This window comes from Blennius ocellaris, assembly GCF_963422515.1.
Source record: "Blennius ocellaris genome assembly, chromosome: 13".
NCBI classification, from domain to species: Eukaryota; Metazoa; Chordata; class Actinopteri; order Blenniiformes; family Blenniidae; genus Blennius; species Blennius ocellaris.
This window is the reverse complement of record NC_137662.1, coordinates 12,870,604-12,890,894: the sequence shown is the minus strand read 5'-3', so window position 1 is coordinate 12,890,894 and position 20,291 is coordinate 12,870,604. Positions and strand designations below refer to the sequence as shown.

General features: G+C 38.2%; 1 protein-coding gene across 5 annotated transcripts in view; it reads left to right on the top strand.

Moving 5' to 3' along the window:
• Positions 1–264: 264 nt before the first annotated feature.
• The window catches only part of dst (dystonin), a 97,962-nt gene continuing 77,935 nt past the window's right edge, over positions 265–20,291 (top strand). For 2 of the 5 annotated variants that reach the window (XM_080507536.1, XM_080507541.1), the window contains exons 1-5: positions 265–380; positions 13,233–13,294; positions 16,169–16,258; positions 18,443–18,478; positions 19,691–19,768. In XM_080507536.1, the coding sequence (XP_080363662.1) occupies positions 293–380; positions 13,233–13,294; positions 16,169–16,258; positions 18,443–18,478; positions 19,691–19,768 (354 nt within the window). In that variant the 5' untranslated portion in view covers positions 265–292. Of the gene's footprint in view, positions 381–11,137; positions 11,275–13,232; positions 13,295–16,168; positions 16,259–18,442; positions 18,479–19,690; positions 19,769–20,291 lie in introns of those variants that run through there. The other 3 variants (XM_080507535.1, XM_080507543.1, XM_080507542.1) reach the window with 2 other exon arrangements.

Here is a 20,291-nt window from a genome sequence, read left to right as displayed (position 1 = left end):
TGTATTTGAAAAGTAGTAATTTAACTAATTGGCTTATTAAGACGGGCATAATTTTTACAGTGCAGCCTTTCCTATCAATCTGGTGCGCTCCGGAAAGGAAGTGACTCCTATTGGTCAGTGCGCAGACAAGGGAGGGATGTAGGGCGTTTCCTTCACTACAACAACAGCGCCGATCACTCTCCAGCCCTCCCCACACATACACACATGCACATAAACACACACACAGTAACACACACAGACACACACGCTGTGTCCCTGTCCGTCGCTGGTGAATGTCCAGTTTGCCCGGGTTATGGCTCAGTACGCACCGCAGGCTTGTGCGCTTTCGGACGAACAGGAATACCTCCAAGCCTATGAAGATGTGTTGGAAAAATACAAAGGTAAGACATCAGATTTGATGTGATCCGGTTATGGGACCATGAGGAGAAATTACCCGATTGCTGCTTGACAGTTCAATAAATGTCAGCCTGCCCCTTCCTTCTGGTGACTGGCTGGTCTTTATCCTTGCAGTGGAAAAATGAGAATATTTCCTGCATGACATCATACCGAGTATGGCTTTTGGTAGCCTGGACAAAGACTTAAATGTGATGTTTTTGTGATCCTTGATTTAGATTTTTCATTGTGTGTATTTTCCTCAAAGAAAAACGCTGCTCATATATGTGTTTTCATGATAGATTATAGGGCCACATTAAAACCTTCAAATCTTACTTCAATAAAAATTATAATCTTTATATTCATTGGGTGATTTCACATTCATGAATATTGTTGGATTGTGTCCTATGTCACAACCCAAGGCTAACAGGACAATGACATAGGCGTCACTTCATATCAATAGTTTCATGCCACTTAATGTCACTTTTCCTTTCTAGTTCATGTAGTTAATCACAGTAAATCCATCACACAGAGAGTCAGCTTGATTCAGCATCTCTGTGACAGAATCATCCACATGGTTTCTATGGGCCTGGCCTGCATGGAGATCCTGTGGAGCTGAATTCAAAGTGACAGCAGCGATTTTAACCCCTGTGTTTCCCTCACACTGAGGCAAAATGCACAAAGCAACAGAACAATAACTAACAGAGAGGGAGCAATGTTGTACTGAACGCCTTTAGCATGTTCCCTCAGCTGTTGGGTGTTTTAGCCAGCAGGGCTAGTCAGCTGTGGTATCAGGCTTAAACGCCCTGGCTGGAGTCTAATGGGATCATATGATGTAGCATCACTAGGATTTGCTGCTGTTGTCTTGAGGCAGAGGGGCTGTGACAAACAAAAACCTCCCTTATTTTGAGCATTTCCTGCCATAAGAAGTAGTCTGGCAGTGGCATCTTTTGTACACATTAAGTATTGATTCTCAAGGATATTTGAGTTCCCACCACTGGTACAGGAACGATGAACTTTGCAAGGAAGGGTAAGGCCTATTCTCCATTTCTTTAATCAATAACATTTTGACACAGTTAACTGAAGAATCATTTCTAATAATGATTTACTTTGATGTCTCAGTTTGATATGTATTCTAATGTCAAGGAAAGCTTCTTCTGTCAGCATATCACAGATAATCTTCTTCAAATGTTTTGCTTTAGAGTCTGCTCTTGGTGGGAATTGTGTTTTTGTTTTGTGGGTTTATCATTTCTTCCAGTAAACCTAATTACAATCGGTTTCCACCAGTTTAGTTGGCAACTTGGGTGAAAAAATGTTGGAGATACGACCACTGAGACACAAGCGCTTTCAACATTTATTTACTTGGGGTTGGTTAAGGAGACACATTTTAAATATTGCAAAATGTTCTTTATAAAGTTGTGCACTAAAAGTGTCTGAGAGTAATAGGATTTGATTTAATCCAAATTATTTACAAAATGTTCAGTTTTTAAAGGACATTTGGAGCTGTTTATCAAGATCAAACTTTAAATAATGCAGCCTTTATAGTCTATATCCTTTAATCGGTCCTCCCGATCATGTAAAGAGCTGATTACATTTACTGTTTTCACAAAAAAAGTTTGTCCCGCCCATTGTTTTGACATGTTTTTTTGTAGCGTTGGCTGAGTGTGAGGAAAATATTGTTGTTTTAGATTTATGTATAGCAAAAGTGAACAACCAGAGCCCCAAGCTTTCCTGCATGTGATGCTCAAAGTATCAAAGGAGCATGTTTTTATTGGGATCTGTTTAGCAGTAACCAAGCAAACAAAACTAAACAGAAATAAACAGATGCTTCAGTGGGTATGCTGTGGGAGGCACATCTTACCAAATCAAAAATATAGAATGAGAACAGTTGTATTTATGCAAATATAATAATATATAACTCTTCTGTAGTCATTCGTAATATTAGATGTCATGATTTTTTGTTTTTAGATTCTTGTCAGTCATTTCTTGTCTGGTTTGTTCCACGGTCATCAAAGAGAGCAAGTAGAGCAGAAAATACCCCATTTTAATTCTAATGAGAGAATGTGATTTGCTCTGCTAGTTTAAGATTCTTGGCACAGTGTGTGAGATCAGATTTTAGTGAGTTTCTGCTTTTTCTGAGACTGGCTACTGCTCACTGAGAGAATTGCACAGAGGTCTTATTTCTGCAGCTGTAAGCAGCCCACATTATTTAGGTATTAGACTAAATAACACACTCAAAGGAACTGCTTAAGTGGGGCTGAAATTTAATGCTGACTTTGCAGACAAAAGACCGTAAACCTGAGAAATGAGTTAAAGACGTGTGTTTTGAGAAACGTACAACAGTTAATAGCAGTGCACAGAGCCAGTGTGGGGCCATGCTGTTCTAGCAAAGCCTGCTTGGTCGGCTGTCAACATAAAGGGACAGTGGAGTTTCTCAACAGTTGATCATACTCTGACACCAGTGAAGATTTAATGGATTAGACATTTTGTGGTCCAGTCAGCTCTTATAAAATTTTTCCTAATGTGGCAAATTACCTAAATAGTTAAATCATGTTTGAAAAATGCGCATTTTCAAACCTGGAAACCCCAAAAAACCAATTTTTGCTCTTCAATAGAGCTCTGCAAGCAAATTCAAATTAAGCTGATGAATGACTTGCACTTTTCTGTTTGTTCAATAATTTCTTCAGTAACAGACAAAGAAAGGCACTATTTTATAAATCTAAATCATGGCGAGGAGAAAAGAAATATATATTCTTGATGCAAGGATCCTCTTTTCTATGACCAGTTAAGAAATTACATGACAAACGAGAACTAATCAGGGGCATTAAAAAAAACCCAACAACAATTAAAATCTTGAACCTGCATTTTGCAAGACAATCACACATGATGCATAGCTTACCCTTGGGATGCCGATGATGTCTGATGTGTTTTGCTAGGGCGTGGTCTCTATGTGTCCCTGTGGCATTTCTCTTTTGCTAATTTGTGTAATCTGACTTGCAGGAGCAGCACAGAACACTTACAACACATCTCATCACTATTTCATTGACCTTCTTTCTATACATACTGATATGATCCAACAGCATAGCCAATGAGAGAGCATTGTCTTCCCTTTTTTAAATTTGTTTTATTGCACAGTCACTGCCTTTGTCCATCCCACTAGGCCGTGCCCAGCCCAGCCCCTCTGCTCCATGTTGACAGCCCACTCATCACATTCAAATGGCCTAGTGGCCCACACTCACATATGCAGCAGAGCGCCTTTTGTGGAGACTGTCTGCTTCCATACAAAAGAAACTTTGTGTTTTAGAAGTGTTTCAGAGGTTTGTTCATGTGCCGTGTCGAATGAGGTGACACTCCTTTTTTTGTTTGTTTTTTCGCTGAGATTTAAGAAGCTACATTTTGAAGGTGGTCTCTACACAACTGGTTCAACCGTCACACGAGCAGTCTGTTCTGTTCTCCCTAAAAAATAAAAAAAGCTACAGTCATGGTTTTTAAATCTGAAACTTGCATGATTGGTTTGCAAGAGATTTCAGATTGCTTGGATAAAGTGTAGAATATACAAACATATTACTTGCATCATTTCCCAATATTTACTTTACTGCCGGGAAGGAAAGGTTTTATATGTCCGACTGCTGCACAGTTGGAACTAGTTCGTTTCAACAGAAATGTGAATAAATCTTCTCAATGTTGAATAATCACACTTTTGAATAATGTGGAGTCATGGCAGAGATGCCAAAGGAAGACTCCTGCTGGTTTTTTGAAGACATTACATTTTCAGTCTCTGACTCCAGTGCAGCTGTCTCAATGAAGCAGTCTGCGAGTGGTGGATGTATTTTACAAGTAAGGATGGATATATATATATATATATATATATATATATATATATATATATAGACACACACACACACACACATAAGGGGTTCCTCTTAATTACTCTTCATATAGCGTCTAGAACGCTGCTTCACTATTCAAATGTAGCTGCATTATATTTATGCCTGGGCACTGTGCATGCTCACTGTTGTATTTATATGCTGTCATGGTGATGGGAAGACCAGCATGACTGAATTCCACAGCTCTGCTTAGCTCCTCTTACATGAGATCATCTTGTGAGCCTCCCAGTCCCACCCTGACTCATGCTCTGTAGCCTTTCCTCTCCCACACCAGCAGCACCGCCCTTCTCTTCTAAATGCAACAGATGCTGGGAACCAGTCCCATCTCAGCAATGGAAAACACATTTTCCACATTTTTTAAGCGGCCAGAAAATAAGCAGCAGCTTTTGTGATACCCTTACTTTAGATCCCTTTTGGTTCAAAATATTTTGTATCGCTCCTGTGACTTGCCTTCCTTTTTTCTTACACTACAACTTTTTGTGATTTAAAGTAGTTTCGTTTTTAGCTGCGGCATCTTCATGGGTAAGGAAGTAATGTAATCCTTCCCGAATTAGGTTTATTAACAGACTGCACACAGTAATGATATCAGTGGAAATGACGTGAATTGTATAATGTGGGCTTCATATTTGTCAGTGGCTGTTGTTTTTGAATAGACACGTCTTCACTTTCACCAAAACACCAAATCAGGGGAAACGTTTTACAAAAGTGAACAATCAGGATTATTTTTATAACATCTTGCCTACAGGGTACAGTTATGCACAATTTCCACAAACACTTCAGTTTGTGCTTCGAATAGTGTGTTACACATCCTCACATTGTCAGCATGATTATAAGAAACATTGTTGTTCTGTCTGAGAGATGATACCTGATTCTAAGATTTATCCAAAGTTTAAAATTTATCATATGATATTGGATGATCATAGAGACGGGACAGTGTTATAGTATTGCAAAAACAATACGATTTGGTTTGAATACAAACATTTTTATGGATATTAAGGTTTTGTGGTATGAGAAATAACAGTGCTCTTTGTCTTGCCCAAGAATTTCACCAGTATGTAACTATGCAGGTCAGTCAGTCTTTTTCAATATAGGTGTTTTGCGTTTTGATAATTAGACATTTGTGATATATTGTGAAGCCCCAATGGGCCTTCTGAGGTTAAAATGATCCTAATTGTAAGTCTTATTGACAAAACATGTGCCAAAATTCTTAAAAAAAAAAAAAAAAAAAAAAAGCTCCTGTTAGTGACTTTTCACACTTTTGGTGACACATATTGACTGATTATTACATTGCGGTTGCGGCTGCTCCCTTCCAGGGTCACCACAGCAGGTCATGTGATCTTCATGTTTTTAAAGTTGGGACAAGTCTTACATCAGACACCCTTACTGATGCAACCTGAGCAGTCGGGGGCTAAAGGTTTTGTTTATGGACCACAGTGGTGACCCATCAGCAGTGGGATTTAAACCTGCAAGCTATCGCGTTACAAATGGTCTTCCAGGCATCGGAGGAATGCATATTTTTGTATTTCAGTGATAAGCCATCATTGCTGTGGACGTTTGTCTCAGCAGCATGTGAGTGAGTAGCAATAGTTGCCTCAAACCTTGGCCAATACACTCGTGTGACCTGAAAGAGAAAAACGTGTGAAAAGACACTTCTTCTTATGCCTAAATTTTTACCGCAATGTTGACGCTGTTGGACATTGAACTGTAAGCAATTGTGTCTGTATGCGCTGACGTCTGTACAATAAGAGTGTAGTTATGTCCCATTAGTCGTCATTAAAGCGTCCTGCTTTTTCCCTGCGTTGCTCTGCTGAGTGCCTCCGTAGTGATGCAGCAGCTCATGCCGATACGGGTACTTTTCTTGCCTCACCTTCATCCTCCATTTGCTTTTCATCAAGGGTCAAAAGAGTTTCTGCTTCACTTCATGTGGGTGTGCAGCACATTGTGTCTTATTCAAAATATAGAAAGCATAGTTTTATTGCATCACACACAGTAGAAAATCTAAATGATATTGTGTGAGTACATTTTATATATGAATGATCAGACATTGCACACTCTTTTCTTTTCCTTTTTAAAAAAAAATGTTTTTTGTCCATAAAAAGTTGACGGTGACTTGAAGGGCTGCTTTGAAGGCTTGGCAACCTGTTTCAGTGACTGAGTTCTTTCAGTCACATACCACGGATGCTGCCCTACCTGTCTGAGAAGCCTGCCTAGAGTATTTTCACTTACTAACAATGATAACAATGTATCTTTGACTGACTCCCCCATATCATCACTCTTGTGTTTCTCTGATTACCACTTACCCGGATACTGTGTTCATAGCATGCCTATTAAAACCTTTGGGATGATGATACCTTCAGTGCACTGAGTCATTGTCTGGTGTCATTTGTATAAAGAGGCACTGTGAATAAATGAAACCTCTACAAACACGTAGCAAGCTGTTGGTTTGAGAAGTATTTTCTGATAAATATCAGGATTTTAGGCAAACTGCTTTAGGCTGGTTGTTCGATGAGTGACAACATTGTCGTTTCACTTTTTTAATGTAGCATAAAAATGATTCACAAGCTTTTAGATGTATAAATTTTTTTAATTTGGTGTTTATGTAACTACAGCTCGTTTCAAAATCTGACTTCTATCCATCTTTGAAACCTCTATTTCCAACTGTTGGTGGATACACACTGTGCAATTTTGGCCATTTAAGATAAAAGATCAACCAGAGTACGTGGAAAAAAATCCTCAGGGGAATAAGATGCAAACTCCACACAGAAAGGTCCACAAACCCACGCTCGACCAGGAGGTATTCTCGCTGTGATGTGAGTACCAGCCACTACATCACAGTGCGTGCCTTTCCTCATAGTGCGACTAGAGGATTAAAATCGTACTCCGTACTTTGTCTTATGAGAAAAGACTCTCTAAACTTTAATAGGATGATAGGATTATGATGATGAGAATGGTAAACTTCACACTTGCAAAACATCTGTAGTATTATAATAATGAGCAGGTTAGCTCTATGTATATTCATCTATCAAAGCAAGACTGTGCTAAGAAGTAACCTCATGCAGGCTTTTCCCTGAATATGGACTCTTTTTTTTAATTCCATTGTAATTTCTGTTATTGGTGGAAAAGAAAACTGCTTGTGAAAAAACTCTGATGTTTGTTTGCTCATTTTGACAAATGCGTTTACTTAGATATTTTCAGGAGAAACTGAATTAATATAAATCTGTGTGAAGTGTCACATATGCTGACTCAGCAGTCTGTGTGTATTCAGTTTTTAGTAACCTCTACATTTTCTCTCTGTGTTGCTTGTTTGTGAGCTGATGTGTATGAGACTGACTCGTTACAGATATTCAAACCTGGTCAGAGTCAACTTTCATTTATACCCTTTGGCAATTTTGTTCTTTGAAAATATTCGGACATGTGGTTTAACATATATTTTTCTGCTGCAGCTTTGCACGACACAACCGCCTCAAAACAAACAGTGACACATGCCTGTGCTCATGGAGGTGGTTGTGATACAAGAGACGTGAAATGGAAGCTGTTGAGCAGGAAGGTTTTTCGAGTCATGGCCACTGGTTAAAAAGTTGAAGGCTTTTCTGTCTCGTCTTTTAGGTCTGTTTTTTGTTTTCCTCCCACATGAGGTCAAGAGGATTACATTCGCGGGATTTTGATTGATGGGACTTTTCGACTCTGCTCAGAATGGGAGGATATTCCAGGCACACTGGCATAACAAGTCGTCGAAGGGTGTACCAGATGTATTCTGGACAACCATTGAAGCTTGTGACAAGGTGTTAAATTAAAGTGCTTTGCATTGTCCTTCAGCTGGTTGCATTTCAAAAAGTTTAGACTTCTCTTGAATGCAATTTAATAACTATACATGAAAAAAAAAAAATGTCCAGATGATTTAGTTTCTAATGTATAGTTTGAATCTCCCAAGAAAACAAGCAGTTTAATTTTAGTTGTACTACAGGAATAACGTTCCTTCAACCGCCTGTGTTGCATGCTTGGAAATGAAGGATGTCACCTGAGTGGCACAGATTATGTGGCCGGCAGTTGCAGGGGCAGCAGCGTGGTTTAGGGTTATGGCTATTTATAGCCATGCACATGTGCTCTGCTGAGGTCTTCAAATAAGTGTCTCTGGCAATCTGTTTGAACGCTGCAGTGGACACTTGGTTGGGTAGACCGGGGTCAGACTTCAGAACTAGTCCATGCACACCACAGAACTGTGTGCTCATCAACATACAAATCTGCTCCCAAGTTCAAAGAGATTCATTAGAAGAAGTGTATCTTCACATATTCTTTAGGGAGAGATGACTGTGACTTAAGAACTACCAATTTAACTTCCTGTCTGAATAAGGCTTTTATGACTGGTCTTTCCAGACTGTGCCAGTAATTGTAATACCACCAAGTTCAGCTGTAACATGAGAAAGTAGTGGTTAGTCAGGCTGTATGCATAATCCTTCAAACAGCAACTTATTCAAGTCACGGGTCACAGACTGTTGGGTCACATACTTCACAATGTTCCCAGACTTCTAGTGTATGCAAATTTTCAAACCACCTAATGATAAAATGTGCTGAGTTCTATTTTTCTGTTGCATGGTTTGTTGGTTGAGTTAGTTATTATAAGCTAAAAAAAAAGTATGTGAATTGAAATAAACTTCATGCTTGTGTTGTCATCATGTGAGAGATAATCATTTATAACTCATCTGCCAACAACCTTGTCATTCATTCACCCTGAATAGTTCATCTCAGCAGTTTGCTGTACAGCGACTGGATTGCTGTTCACCTCTTTTAAAACAAATACTTTATAATTCTATTCACACTCAGAACAATTGATACTAGATTGTGTCACAAAAGCTTTTTGTTTGTTTATTTATTTACATGTTCAGCATGTGGAGAACTTTCATCATTCAGCATGTTTTGCTTCACTGGTGATACTGAAAGGAAAGGTTGATGCTGTTTCATGAGCAATGTATTCATGAAACAACCCTAATATGGACCAAAACAGTTAAATAGGATGGAATAAATGCAGAGAAAGAATTTCCCAAAGGAGATTAACAAAGTATGCAATGCGTGTGTTCTTTCTTTCTTAAATAATGAGAAAAATACTGATTCATTATGACGGTAATGAATGAGAAACATGTGAACCTCATCAGCTTAGTTACGTTTTGGTCTATTTTGCTCTCATATTCATACCAAAAGGACTTTTATGTATTCAATTCAAGCTTTTTTTGTAGTTCATACCTACTTCTTATTCTCATTTGCTCCTCAAGAGGGCACCATATTGTTAAACTGACACAGACACAGCTACACCCATTACTTTTTTTCACAACCTTTTCTCCTCTGCCCTAATCTTCTGTTTGAGCTTCCGCAGCCTGCAGGACATAAATTATTCTGTCTTTGCTACAATACCTGACAAACCCTGACTGACGTCGATGTGAATGAATAAAATGTCTTCGTTATCACCGCTCTTGAGTCAAGTGCAGTAGCCTGCACTGGCCATGTTTGATAGCTGTTAGATAAACTAATTTCCAGCTCCTGACCTTTGATCTAAGGTGGAGAATTTCCTGGAAGTCTAGTCCAGTCTATATTAATGAGCTTTTCAGGAGCAGTTTATATGTTATGCAGCAAGGAGCTTAGACATAGGTATTACACAATGAATTGGTGTCCCACTGCAGGGTGCTCTGCTTTATTTGATGGTGATTCAACTGCACTGGGGTCTCACAGGTTTATACTGCAGGAATTTTTTTGTGGTGGCAGGCTGGTTTCTTAATCCATTCTTCATTTCACCACACATCTTCACTGACACTCATTTTGTCAGACCGATGCTGTCCCGAGTTTACACTTTATGTTGGGCTTTGATGAGCACATTATAAAACAAAATCACATCAACCCATTTTTCAGTTCTCTGTCGCTTTTACTCAAACTCTATTTTTAGATGAACTAAATGCGCAAATCTGCTGAGAATACAGTCGGGGGGGGGGGCTCTTGAGATTCTCCCTTCATCCATGAAATTCATATGTTAGACTTCATGAATATAATTATGTAAGAAAAGCCACATTGTTCGATTTAAATGCAAAGAATATATTGTTATTATTGACAGCTGAGTAATGTTGTTTTGCCTGTGGCAGAGTGATATGCTTCTCCAGAAATCTTCTAATACTAAGAAGGTTCGACTTCAACACACTGATAATGATGAAGTGTATTGCAAAGATTTCAACCTGTTTTACTATTATATGTTAGGACCGGCTCACACTTAATTTTCTCTTATACAACTGTAATAATATACATGAAAAAACAAAAGCTAAATTCCAATACAAATAATACCTTCATGCAAGGATTGTTTATCCTTTTTGAAATTGTATCATGTTGCATGATGAATGGTGTCGACTTCTATAGACCTGTTTTATTTCTTCTGGTGTGAACACTCCTGATTGTTGGCAGCTGCACAATAGAAACATGTTTATCTGGAAACTTGTGCACCTTTTGAAAATGAAAATACTTCTCTGGCATGCTTACATTGCTCGAGATGTCATTGATAAGACATTTGCAAAGAAGAAGCGATGCATGGTGCCGTGATGATGATGAACTGCTCCTAACAAAACAAAATTGTTCCACTCAGCAAGTTTCAAGCATCCTGAAATGTCCCAACAAGGAACATTTCACTTTTTTTCCCCCGAAACTTTGTGGGATTTTAATGGCTGCTGTAAGATAAACATAAAACCGCATGGAAACTCAAATTCACAAGTAAGTCATGGAAAGCCTGACAGGACTCGTTCTGGATGCTTTGATGAGAGAGGGAGTCACTGCTGCCCTAGAGGCTAGCAGGCAGCCGGGCAGGCAGGCAGGCAGGCAGGCAAGAAGAGGGAGACTGTCTCTGCTTCTTCAGTTGCTTTTTCACATCTGTCTATCTGAAACGCGGTGCTTGACAGCACTCAGGAGGTATTGTGGAGGATGAAGGACCTACTGAGGACCGAGAGGGATTATAGGGCTCACCTGGCAACTCTCATGTGCTGCATGGGTCAGTATTTATCGCACTGCTTCTTGCCATTTCCTTCAAGAATTAGCCTTGCCTGTACTTGCTCAATGGTAATATAAAATGTCCTTGAGCTGAACTTATTGAGTAATCTGTTTAAGACGGGTAAAGGGAGCAGGTTATCTTTACTCCTTGTCGTCAGTGTTTTTACCAAAGAGTTGCCTCCCACTGTGGAGTTGTCGTCAGGAGTGAAACATACATGAACTGGCTGATGTATGTTGTTGTGATCGTGGATATTATCGAGTGTTACACGTGAGGTTTGTTTGTGCTCGCTGAAAAATATTTTGAGGAGTTGCGTCTGGCAGGTAGGGAGGCGTGGAAGCAGGGCAATGAGTCACAGAGGAGGTGACTGGACTGGATCCCGCTGTTCTGATGAATAGGCGCCATTCTTGAAGTAAAGTACACCAATTAAAAAAAACAAAAAACAAAAAACCACTCAGATCAACAAATAAATCTACTGTTGTTTCTTCTCCACTCTTCATGAAATGCACAGTTTTTGTTTCTGTTTTCACTTTTTTGCTGCGTGTGGCTGGATTCACTCATGCCACTGGCCATAGGAAACATTGTTACTATGGTGATGCAAACACCGAAAAAAACCTTATAATGCAGTCAACAGCATGTATGAGAGAGTGATTTCATCGTGGTCTTGAAGTAATGACATACTTCCTTTTAGGCACTGGGACACATTTGGTTTTTCATGTGTCTTGTGCTTTTCTGACACGCCTTTCATTTAAAGGTCACATCCCAAAAAAATCAGTGCACATTAAAATCCACAAAAAACAGGGCACAAATATAGTTACATCAACCATCCCATATTCTTCATCCCATTCAGTTGCTTTTTCACAAGGGGATGTTTATTCTTGCCTTTTTTCAATACTAGATCTTAACCTGTTTCGTTTGAAATGAATTTATTTCTTTATTCCAGTTTTTACATCTATGTACTTCACTCAAGGATCTTTCTTATTACAGATTTTTACTTTTACCCTCACATTTACACTTAGGTATAGTTTTATGAACGAATGAATGAAAGGATGAATGAATGAGCAGCTTGCTGATGGCTGGTATTACAATTTGTCATGCTGTTTGTTCTGATTAGCTCCAGTTACCCCAGGTAGGCAGCCTATATAAACAGACTTTTCAATCCTGCAAGTCTCCACAAATAGAAAATGGCATTCTGCTTGCTTTTCTTCTCAAAGTTCAGAGTGATTGATTTTCTCTTGTTTGCTACTGGATGTTTTAACAGTGCACGGTTCTCCATTGATCTTAAATGTTTTCTTCTGTGCCTGGAAATGACTGAACAAATAACTTTATTCAAGGGGCTGCATGTTCTTCTTTATAGCTCTATATCTTTCTACCACTGCACAAAGACACAGTATTTGCTTTATGAGGAGACGGTGAGGATGGGCTGCAGTTTACTGTGACACTTGTCCAGACAATTGATGGGTGGATTTATTCTTTAAAAAACTGGGCAATAACTCATACAATAGATTCTCTTTTTTTTGTATGCATTGTTTAATTTTTACTAAGTTTCTTCAAGCCTCCTTTTGAATGTAATGTCTTTGACAAGGAGAACTAGTAGCCACTGATCTCAGAACAGCAAAACATCCTCATCCATGGTCTTATTGAAAAGAAATCCGAGTGAGTTGATAAAAAAAAAAAGAAAATTTTTACCTTCATTTGAGTAAGTGACCTGAATCAGTGCTTCTTATTTTTTCCAGCATTTTCTTCTCCTCCATCTCTAATCTCATTTGTCAAACATTTTCAATATTTCTTCAGCTGACATCTAAACCACAGTACTGGATTCTTTAGCTTAATTTTTATGCTGCCCAACCTTGTCAAATCTATATTGACTCTGTATAAAAAAAAACGTGTATTTAGATACATCTGTGATGTTTATTTTACATTGTTGCAAATAGTAACTTTTTGGTTTTCTTCCTTCCCAGATGAAAGGGACAGAGTGCAGAAGAAGACATTTACAAAGTGGATTAACCAGCATCTGCTGAAGGTAACAAACACTGCATGATTATTGCCATTCTTTTTATTTTAATCTATGTTAAATTCCACATTTATTTGATAAGTGATTTAAGAATCAGATTCTGGTATTATTACTTGTAACTTTTTTTTACATAGATGAAACCAGGACATTTGTTACAATTCTGCTATTGAAAGGTGATCAAAACCATTTTCCTGGAATGTGAACAATAAATAATTGGTAATGTATTGCCACATTCTGTGTGAGGTCTCAACAAGTTAACATTCCTCTCAATACGTTAGTAAAGGTAAATGCAATTTAGCATGACAAGGGCTGCAGCTCAGTTGCACCAACAGGTTTCCGTTTGTTGACTCAGGAATCTGAGACACTCACAGGGGTGTTTTATTTGTCGGTGGAATTTAATGAAACACTTAAGCAGATGAGTCTGGGCATGTCTCAGTTGATTTTTGTAAAACAGACGCTAGTAATGATTTTAGTTATTGTTTCTAATGAGGTTCATGTGTCAGTGATAATTATCACTCATAATAAAATTACTGTTATTGATTGGAAAAATGTAAAAGGTATTGCTTTTTTTATTATTGATAGCGAAGTCCATAATAACAAAAGTACAGATTATAAACTTCAAGCATCAGTTTAGTTGAGGTGTGTCAAACTCATTTCAGTTGTGATAGCAACTTGTGATAGCAAGTTGTGATTTCTCTCAAAAATGATAGCAGAATAAACTATATGCCCTTTTTGTTTAAAGTAGAAATACTGTGCATACCTTTGATGTACTATTTACTACTTTGCCAACAATAAAGCCCATCTCTCATAGGCTTTACTACAGTCTACTGTTCAGTGTTGAATTAAGCCAACTAATCTTACTAAAACAGTGCCTTAACCATGTCACTGTGACGGTGACAAATCTACGGCAGTTTTTACATTTATTTGAAAATGACACAAGCCACCATTGACCCTCAGTTGTTTTGAAACCCTGTTAATAAACTCAATATTTTGACTGTGTGACGTGAATATTTTTACCAGCGACTTGGCAGATAAGACTGAACAGTAGCAAGAAATACAGCCTTGTTTTTTTATGCATCTGTTGAGGATCAAAACCCAGTTTTTGCATCCACAAGCAGCTATTGCTTATAGAAGACAACTTCAGACTTTTTGATGAAACAGACAAGAAAATATACTTTAGAAATCTGTCAGTTGCAGTGTGAAGTAAATAAATAATTTCGCCTCAACATACAGCATATAGAATTTCTATTAAGGCAGTGTGAAGTTATTTATGGCCTGCAGTGGACCGCCAGGCCTGGCCCTGATGCCCCTCCTCTACTTTTATGTAACAGGCAGACCAGAGTTACCATGGCCCTGTGAAATATGTGGAATATATTCTCACACCATTGAACAATCCCCAATCATTTCTGCAGTGCCACCATGAATCTGTGGTCCTGAGAGTAATAATAAATGCTGACAAACATTGATGGTGCCATAGAGGAGAATTGTAAAAGTTTTGCTGATCCCTAAAGCCTCTTCATACCTAAATATTTTCCCATCAGCTGCCTGTGCACTCTGTCTTAGGTGCAGTTTCAACAAATATACAGTAAATAAGAGTTGTGCATGACATTTTGGGAATGATTTTCTATGGGGTGACTTGCAAGTTAACATTAATTGGAGGTTCAATCTAATTTTTTGGAGAAAACACAGCTTAAAAATAGAAGTAGGCACAATTCTGAAAGTTGCTTTTCTTCTTGGACCATATTATCTCGGCTTGAATGTATTTTGCATGCAATCGTTTTCCAGTTTTAAGAAAATCATCACAGTAACTGGAGCTGTAAGACTTGTACCTTCAGGAAATGCTTGCAATAGCTTGCCCTCACATAATACACATGATGAACATATAATGTCACATTTTTGGCAGAGAAAGAAGGAAGTGAAGCTCATAGAACATGCAATAAAACTACAGAGATTAAAGCTAACACGTGGATTAAAAACAAATAAATCTGCCCCCGTGGTAATTTGAATTTGTATTAATGGCTTAATTGGAGCAATGCAAATATTTTCCTCCAGCCACATGGATTCATTGTCTTGTCCGCTTCAGCAGACTTCACATGTGGTTCATGAAAAATCAGAGGTGCTGAGTAATTGTCGGGGATATGCCGTGTTGACCCAATAACATCAGGGTGCAGGTCTATTTTGGCTGCACACAGCTGTGGCGGCTATCTGGGATTACAGTGCTGAAAGCCTTGTGTGAAAGCAGGTCAGCGGGCAGCGGGGTGATTTCAGAGGCGTGGTATTTAGGACAGGAAGGAGGGACGCGCCTGCTGGAAGGTGAACACTTCGGACCGGAACGGTTCAAGTGCTTGGATGAGGTGTCATGCTGATATCCTGTTAAGCTTTACTGGCCACATTATTTTATACTCCATTTACTTGACTTTAGAAGCAGCGGAAAGTACAGATATTTATATTTCTGAAACTGATCACCAAGCACAATAATGGGATTATTGAACATCCACAATGTGATAATTTACTGAGATACTGTATACAATCATTTCAAACATGTAAAGGTACAATATGATGATGATAATGACTTTTTTTTAACTGTGTTTTCAATATTGATGATCTTTCAGTTATTCTGATGACTTATGTTGTTTTGATTCTCTACATTTGGACACACATTATTGAACTTTGTACTTTAATGTGTGTGTACATACTGTATATGTGCATAGGTACACACTACTACTACTACTACCACCTAAAAAAAAAATATTTGTACTTTCCACTTTCGTATTTACCACAGATAATTTTTACATACGCCACGGACAAAAAAAAAAAATCAGCGTATATTTGTTTGTCTGTCGGTATGTCTCTTTTTCATGTGGCTTCTTCCTGTAATTGCAGGTGCGAAAGCACATAAATGATCTGTATGAAGACTTACGAGATGGACATAACCTGATCTCACTGTTGGAAGTCTTGTCTGGAGACACATTGGTGAGTTCACGTTTTTAAAAAAATTATCTCTTCATTGTCACAAACAAACTTTTACAGTTTCCAGATTGCTTTAATGTTGGTTTTTTGTGTGTGAATTTTTTTTCTCTTTTCCAGAACAATTACTGTTACTCAAAATATCTTTTAGGATTTCTCATTCATGCTGCCATAGTGTGAGCTACAGGATTTGCTTGTGTTTTTACATCCAGCAAGAGCTCTTTTTGTGTCAGTTGCAACGACATTTCAATCCTTTAATTTTTCCTCACATATTCTGAGACATGCAGTATATGTAGCTGTGTTCTCTGGATAAGCCGTTCTGTGTTTGTGCGAGCAGATGTAAGCCATATGAAAGAAACCAGTACAGTAAGCCTTTTTCCATGCTTATTTTTGGATTCAGTCAGTGATGGCACAAATTGTTCCACAGTACCAGCAGAGCCACACGCGTGTCAAGGGAAATATGGTGGAATAGTGGAGGGTTTGGTACCAGGATGAATGAAGTCTTTCAGTGAGAAAAAATGTGAACAAATAAGGTTGAGAATCTGCAAATGGGGAAATGTGTTGCTGCCTACTGGGATTGTTTGGAAGATCTCGACAGACATCATTAAGTCATTAACAAACATGCTAACCAGCTTTTTATGCCACTAATTTCTGCTCAAGGCTGCTGTATAAACAAACAACATAAAGTGAAAGTCATTACATATCTGAGAGCAGGGTGTGATATCATTAAATGCTGATTTTGTTAAGAAATAACCAGTTAGCGTGGCTCGTCTCATTAAAGAGTTTTTATTATTGTAGTTTTATGAAGCTGTTTATATAAATGACTCAGATTTTGTTGGAAAGCTTTTCATCCAAAGCTATGTTATCATTTTAATATATTTAAACGTACAATCTTTAAGATTTTAGATGAATATATTTTAATATAACATGGAAAAAAATACTGCAGAATGAGACAAAAAACTAAGGATTTGTTCTCTGATCTCTTGCAATGTCCAGCTATTTTATTCAACAATGTCAACAAGTCATCCCAAGACGGTTTAGTCTTGCATGACAAGTTTCCACTCCTCAGGAGATCGACAGGATGACTTGGTCTCACACATTTACAAACCGACATTTCCGTACGATTATTGTGTCATCGCTAAAACTGTGTGCACTGATGCATAGCAATATATATATGCTTTGAGAAATATCAACATCATATCTTGCTCATATTGTCCTGAAAGGGACGACTGCAACTTCCAACCAAATACAAAGAGCACTGAAGTCTTGAAAATATATTCTACTTAAAGTAATGCTGCTTTTCTAATTGATACAAAAAACTGGAGTTATTGTGGTATCTGATTATGAAATTATTACTGTTGGTAATTTTTGTAAAAACTAAATTCTAGAAATACCCAGAAAATTCCCAATGAGCTTTCAAGCTTTTGAGTCACTAATTAACCAACAGTGACCGCTGACTGTCCAACTGACTGTCCAAATGTGTTGCCTTTTCAGTGAGCTAAAATAAAAGAATCTGTTTAGAATGGATTAGATTATACATTCCTTTAATAGTCATACCAATTTTACCATACCAAATATGCAACAGAAAAAGGAACAGGACACAGTAATACAGCTAATAAGCACTGAACATAGAATGTATGTGTGTATGCATATTTAAATATATATATATATATATATATATATATATATATATATATATATATATATACACAAATAGATTCATGTTTCAGAAAGAAGTAATAAAAAATAAAATTGATTGGTATTTAAATTAAAAAAAAAATCATATTTATGTACAATCAGATAAAAGTTGAAAGCGTGTGAAGCTGTTTCATTTAGCCAGTGACAGAACTGTGTGTACTATGACTTGTATTCCATGTCCGTCTTAACATGTTTTTCATTTATTACTGATACTCGGTCTCTGAGCCATCACACAGTGTTGTTAAGCTGTGATGTCCCTTGAATTGCATGCATCCCTGGGTGATAAAACCCAGTGGCTCCCCCCTCAATTTAGTGTGACTAACATCCATCCTCTGAGTAGAATTCTATTTTCTGTTTACATCCCACTTTCCTCCTCTTCTGTTCTCTACTCTCTGATCGTTTCGTGTCCATTGTCTTAACTTTCTTTGATTTGGCCGCTGTGTGTCCGTGTGTTCCTTTTCTCCCCCCATGTGTTGCCTTTTCGGTGATAAGCCAAGGGAGCGTGATTTTCTGAAGACTTTGCGGTTGGTGAGTGGGACAGAAGCATGTGCAGTTGAGCAGCATGGAGACTCGTTGGATGATGATAAGGGGGTACGTGTGGCTCGCACCCCCCACCTCCTTGTAACAAACTAATTCAGAGCGTGCTGTGCAGTTAACAGGAACGTAGAAGCAATCAAACTGCAGGATCTGCAGATCTCTTATTGTCCTCTTATTGTCTTAGATAATTGCCTTAGAAAGAAATTTTTTTTTTTGTAGAATTGTAGACTATCTTTTCCCTTTCCCTAAATTTGCGAGATCTTTCTTTTTGTGCTGAGCTGTGTTTCCATCTGAATAAGAAGATTTAACGTAAATGTTTCTTGATGCATAAAAATATGCACGAGTCGAAGACCCAGGCAGTTAATCCACAAATTTACTTTTGAGACATTTTAATAGAATAAAGACAGCAGCCTGATGAAGAAATATGACACATTGCCCTTGCAAAAGCTTTAAAAAATATTATATATCATAACAAAACGAGTCCATGAAGCTTGGGTCTTTATTTCCATTTCACAAGCTTTGCGCATCATTGAGTCATACAGTGACAGCTTTCCAAATCTGTATGATGAGTTTTATTTGCCGGCTATTAAGTATCTTGCTGCTTTGAATCCTCAAGGAGGTTTCATAGGTGAATGACTCGTACGTAATGGAAGATTGGGTTCCATTCAAAGGCATTTCCCCTTTTCTATTGCGATGAACAGGATACATGTAGGAAGCGCAAGTCTTTTTCAGCCGCAGCTTTGTTGCTTGAATGCATTTTCCATCTCATTACCTCATGCTGTGGCCCTTGATTGTTCAGTAATGTTTACTATAAAAACTGTCTATTGCTGCACTATGATATTTGCAGTCAAATCTTCTGTTGCACCTCTGGATAGTACAGTTTTGTTTTCCCAGGTTGGGATGCTTGATTTGTTAAATCCTATTCAGAGCTGATTTGTAGAGGTGGAAATGGTGGAAAATGTTGCAGGCCAGTATAACCACAGTACGCACAGTTTGAGTGGGAAAACACCTTTGGTTGTTGTGGGTCCAGATTGTGTGTGTTTTAAGTCTTGACTTCACCAGATCAGTGGGTAAGAACCTTGAAGCATGTCTTGTGTCCTTCACGCTACTAATTTTATTATAAATTTTTTTTTAATGTGTCCCTTGATAATGTCAAGAACATGATGAGCATACATGGCTCCTCTTCCCTGTTTCTGTCCACAGCCTCGGGAGAGGGGGAGGATGCGCTTCCACAGACTCCAGAATGTACAAATAGCACTGGATTACTTAAAAAGGCGGCAGGTGAGAATTGGTTCAAGCATCCTGCTAAATCACACCGTTGATTCAAATCTGATGTCCATTTTGGAGAGCGTTATAGATCGGGCATCAATTGCTTGAAATGTTGCACATTTACAGTAGTAAGGAATGATCGTACTTTGACATAAAATGCAACTAAAAATAGCCCATTAAACATCACAATACATGTTTGTAGGAGTCATGTGAAATTGTGTTACAAACAATAACCTCATCTCCCTCTAGTGTTCAAATAAACACAACCAAAGATACACATGTGACTGGGAGGCTATATGATGCCCAACACCACACACACACACACACACACAAATCATAATTCTGTTCAGTTGTTAGATTGTTAATTGCATCATTTGAGGATCGCTGAATACAAATCCCATCAGTGGGATTCCAAAATGGTTTGATTGCCTCCCCTCCCCCACCACACTCAGAAGGAGAGGAACAACACAGCCTGGTTGAGCCGTGGCCAGATGTGACGTAAGGCTTGAGACAAAGGATTCATAGACCGTCACAT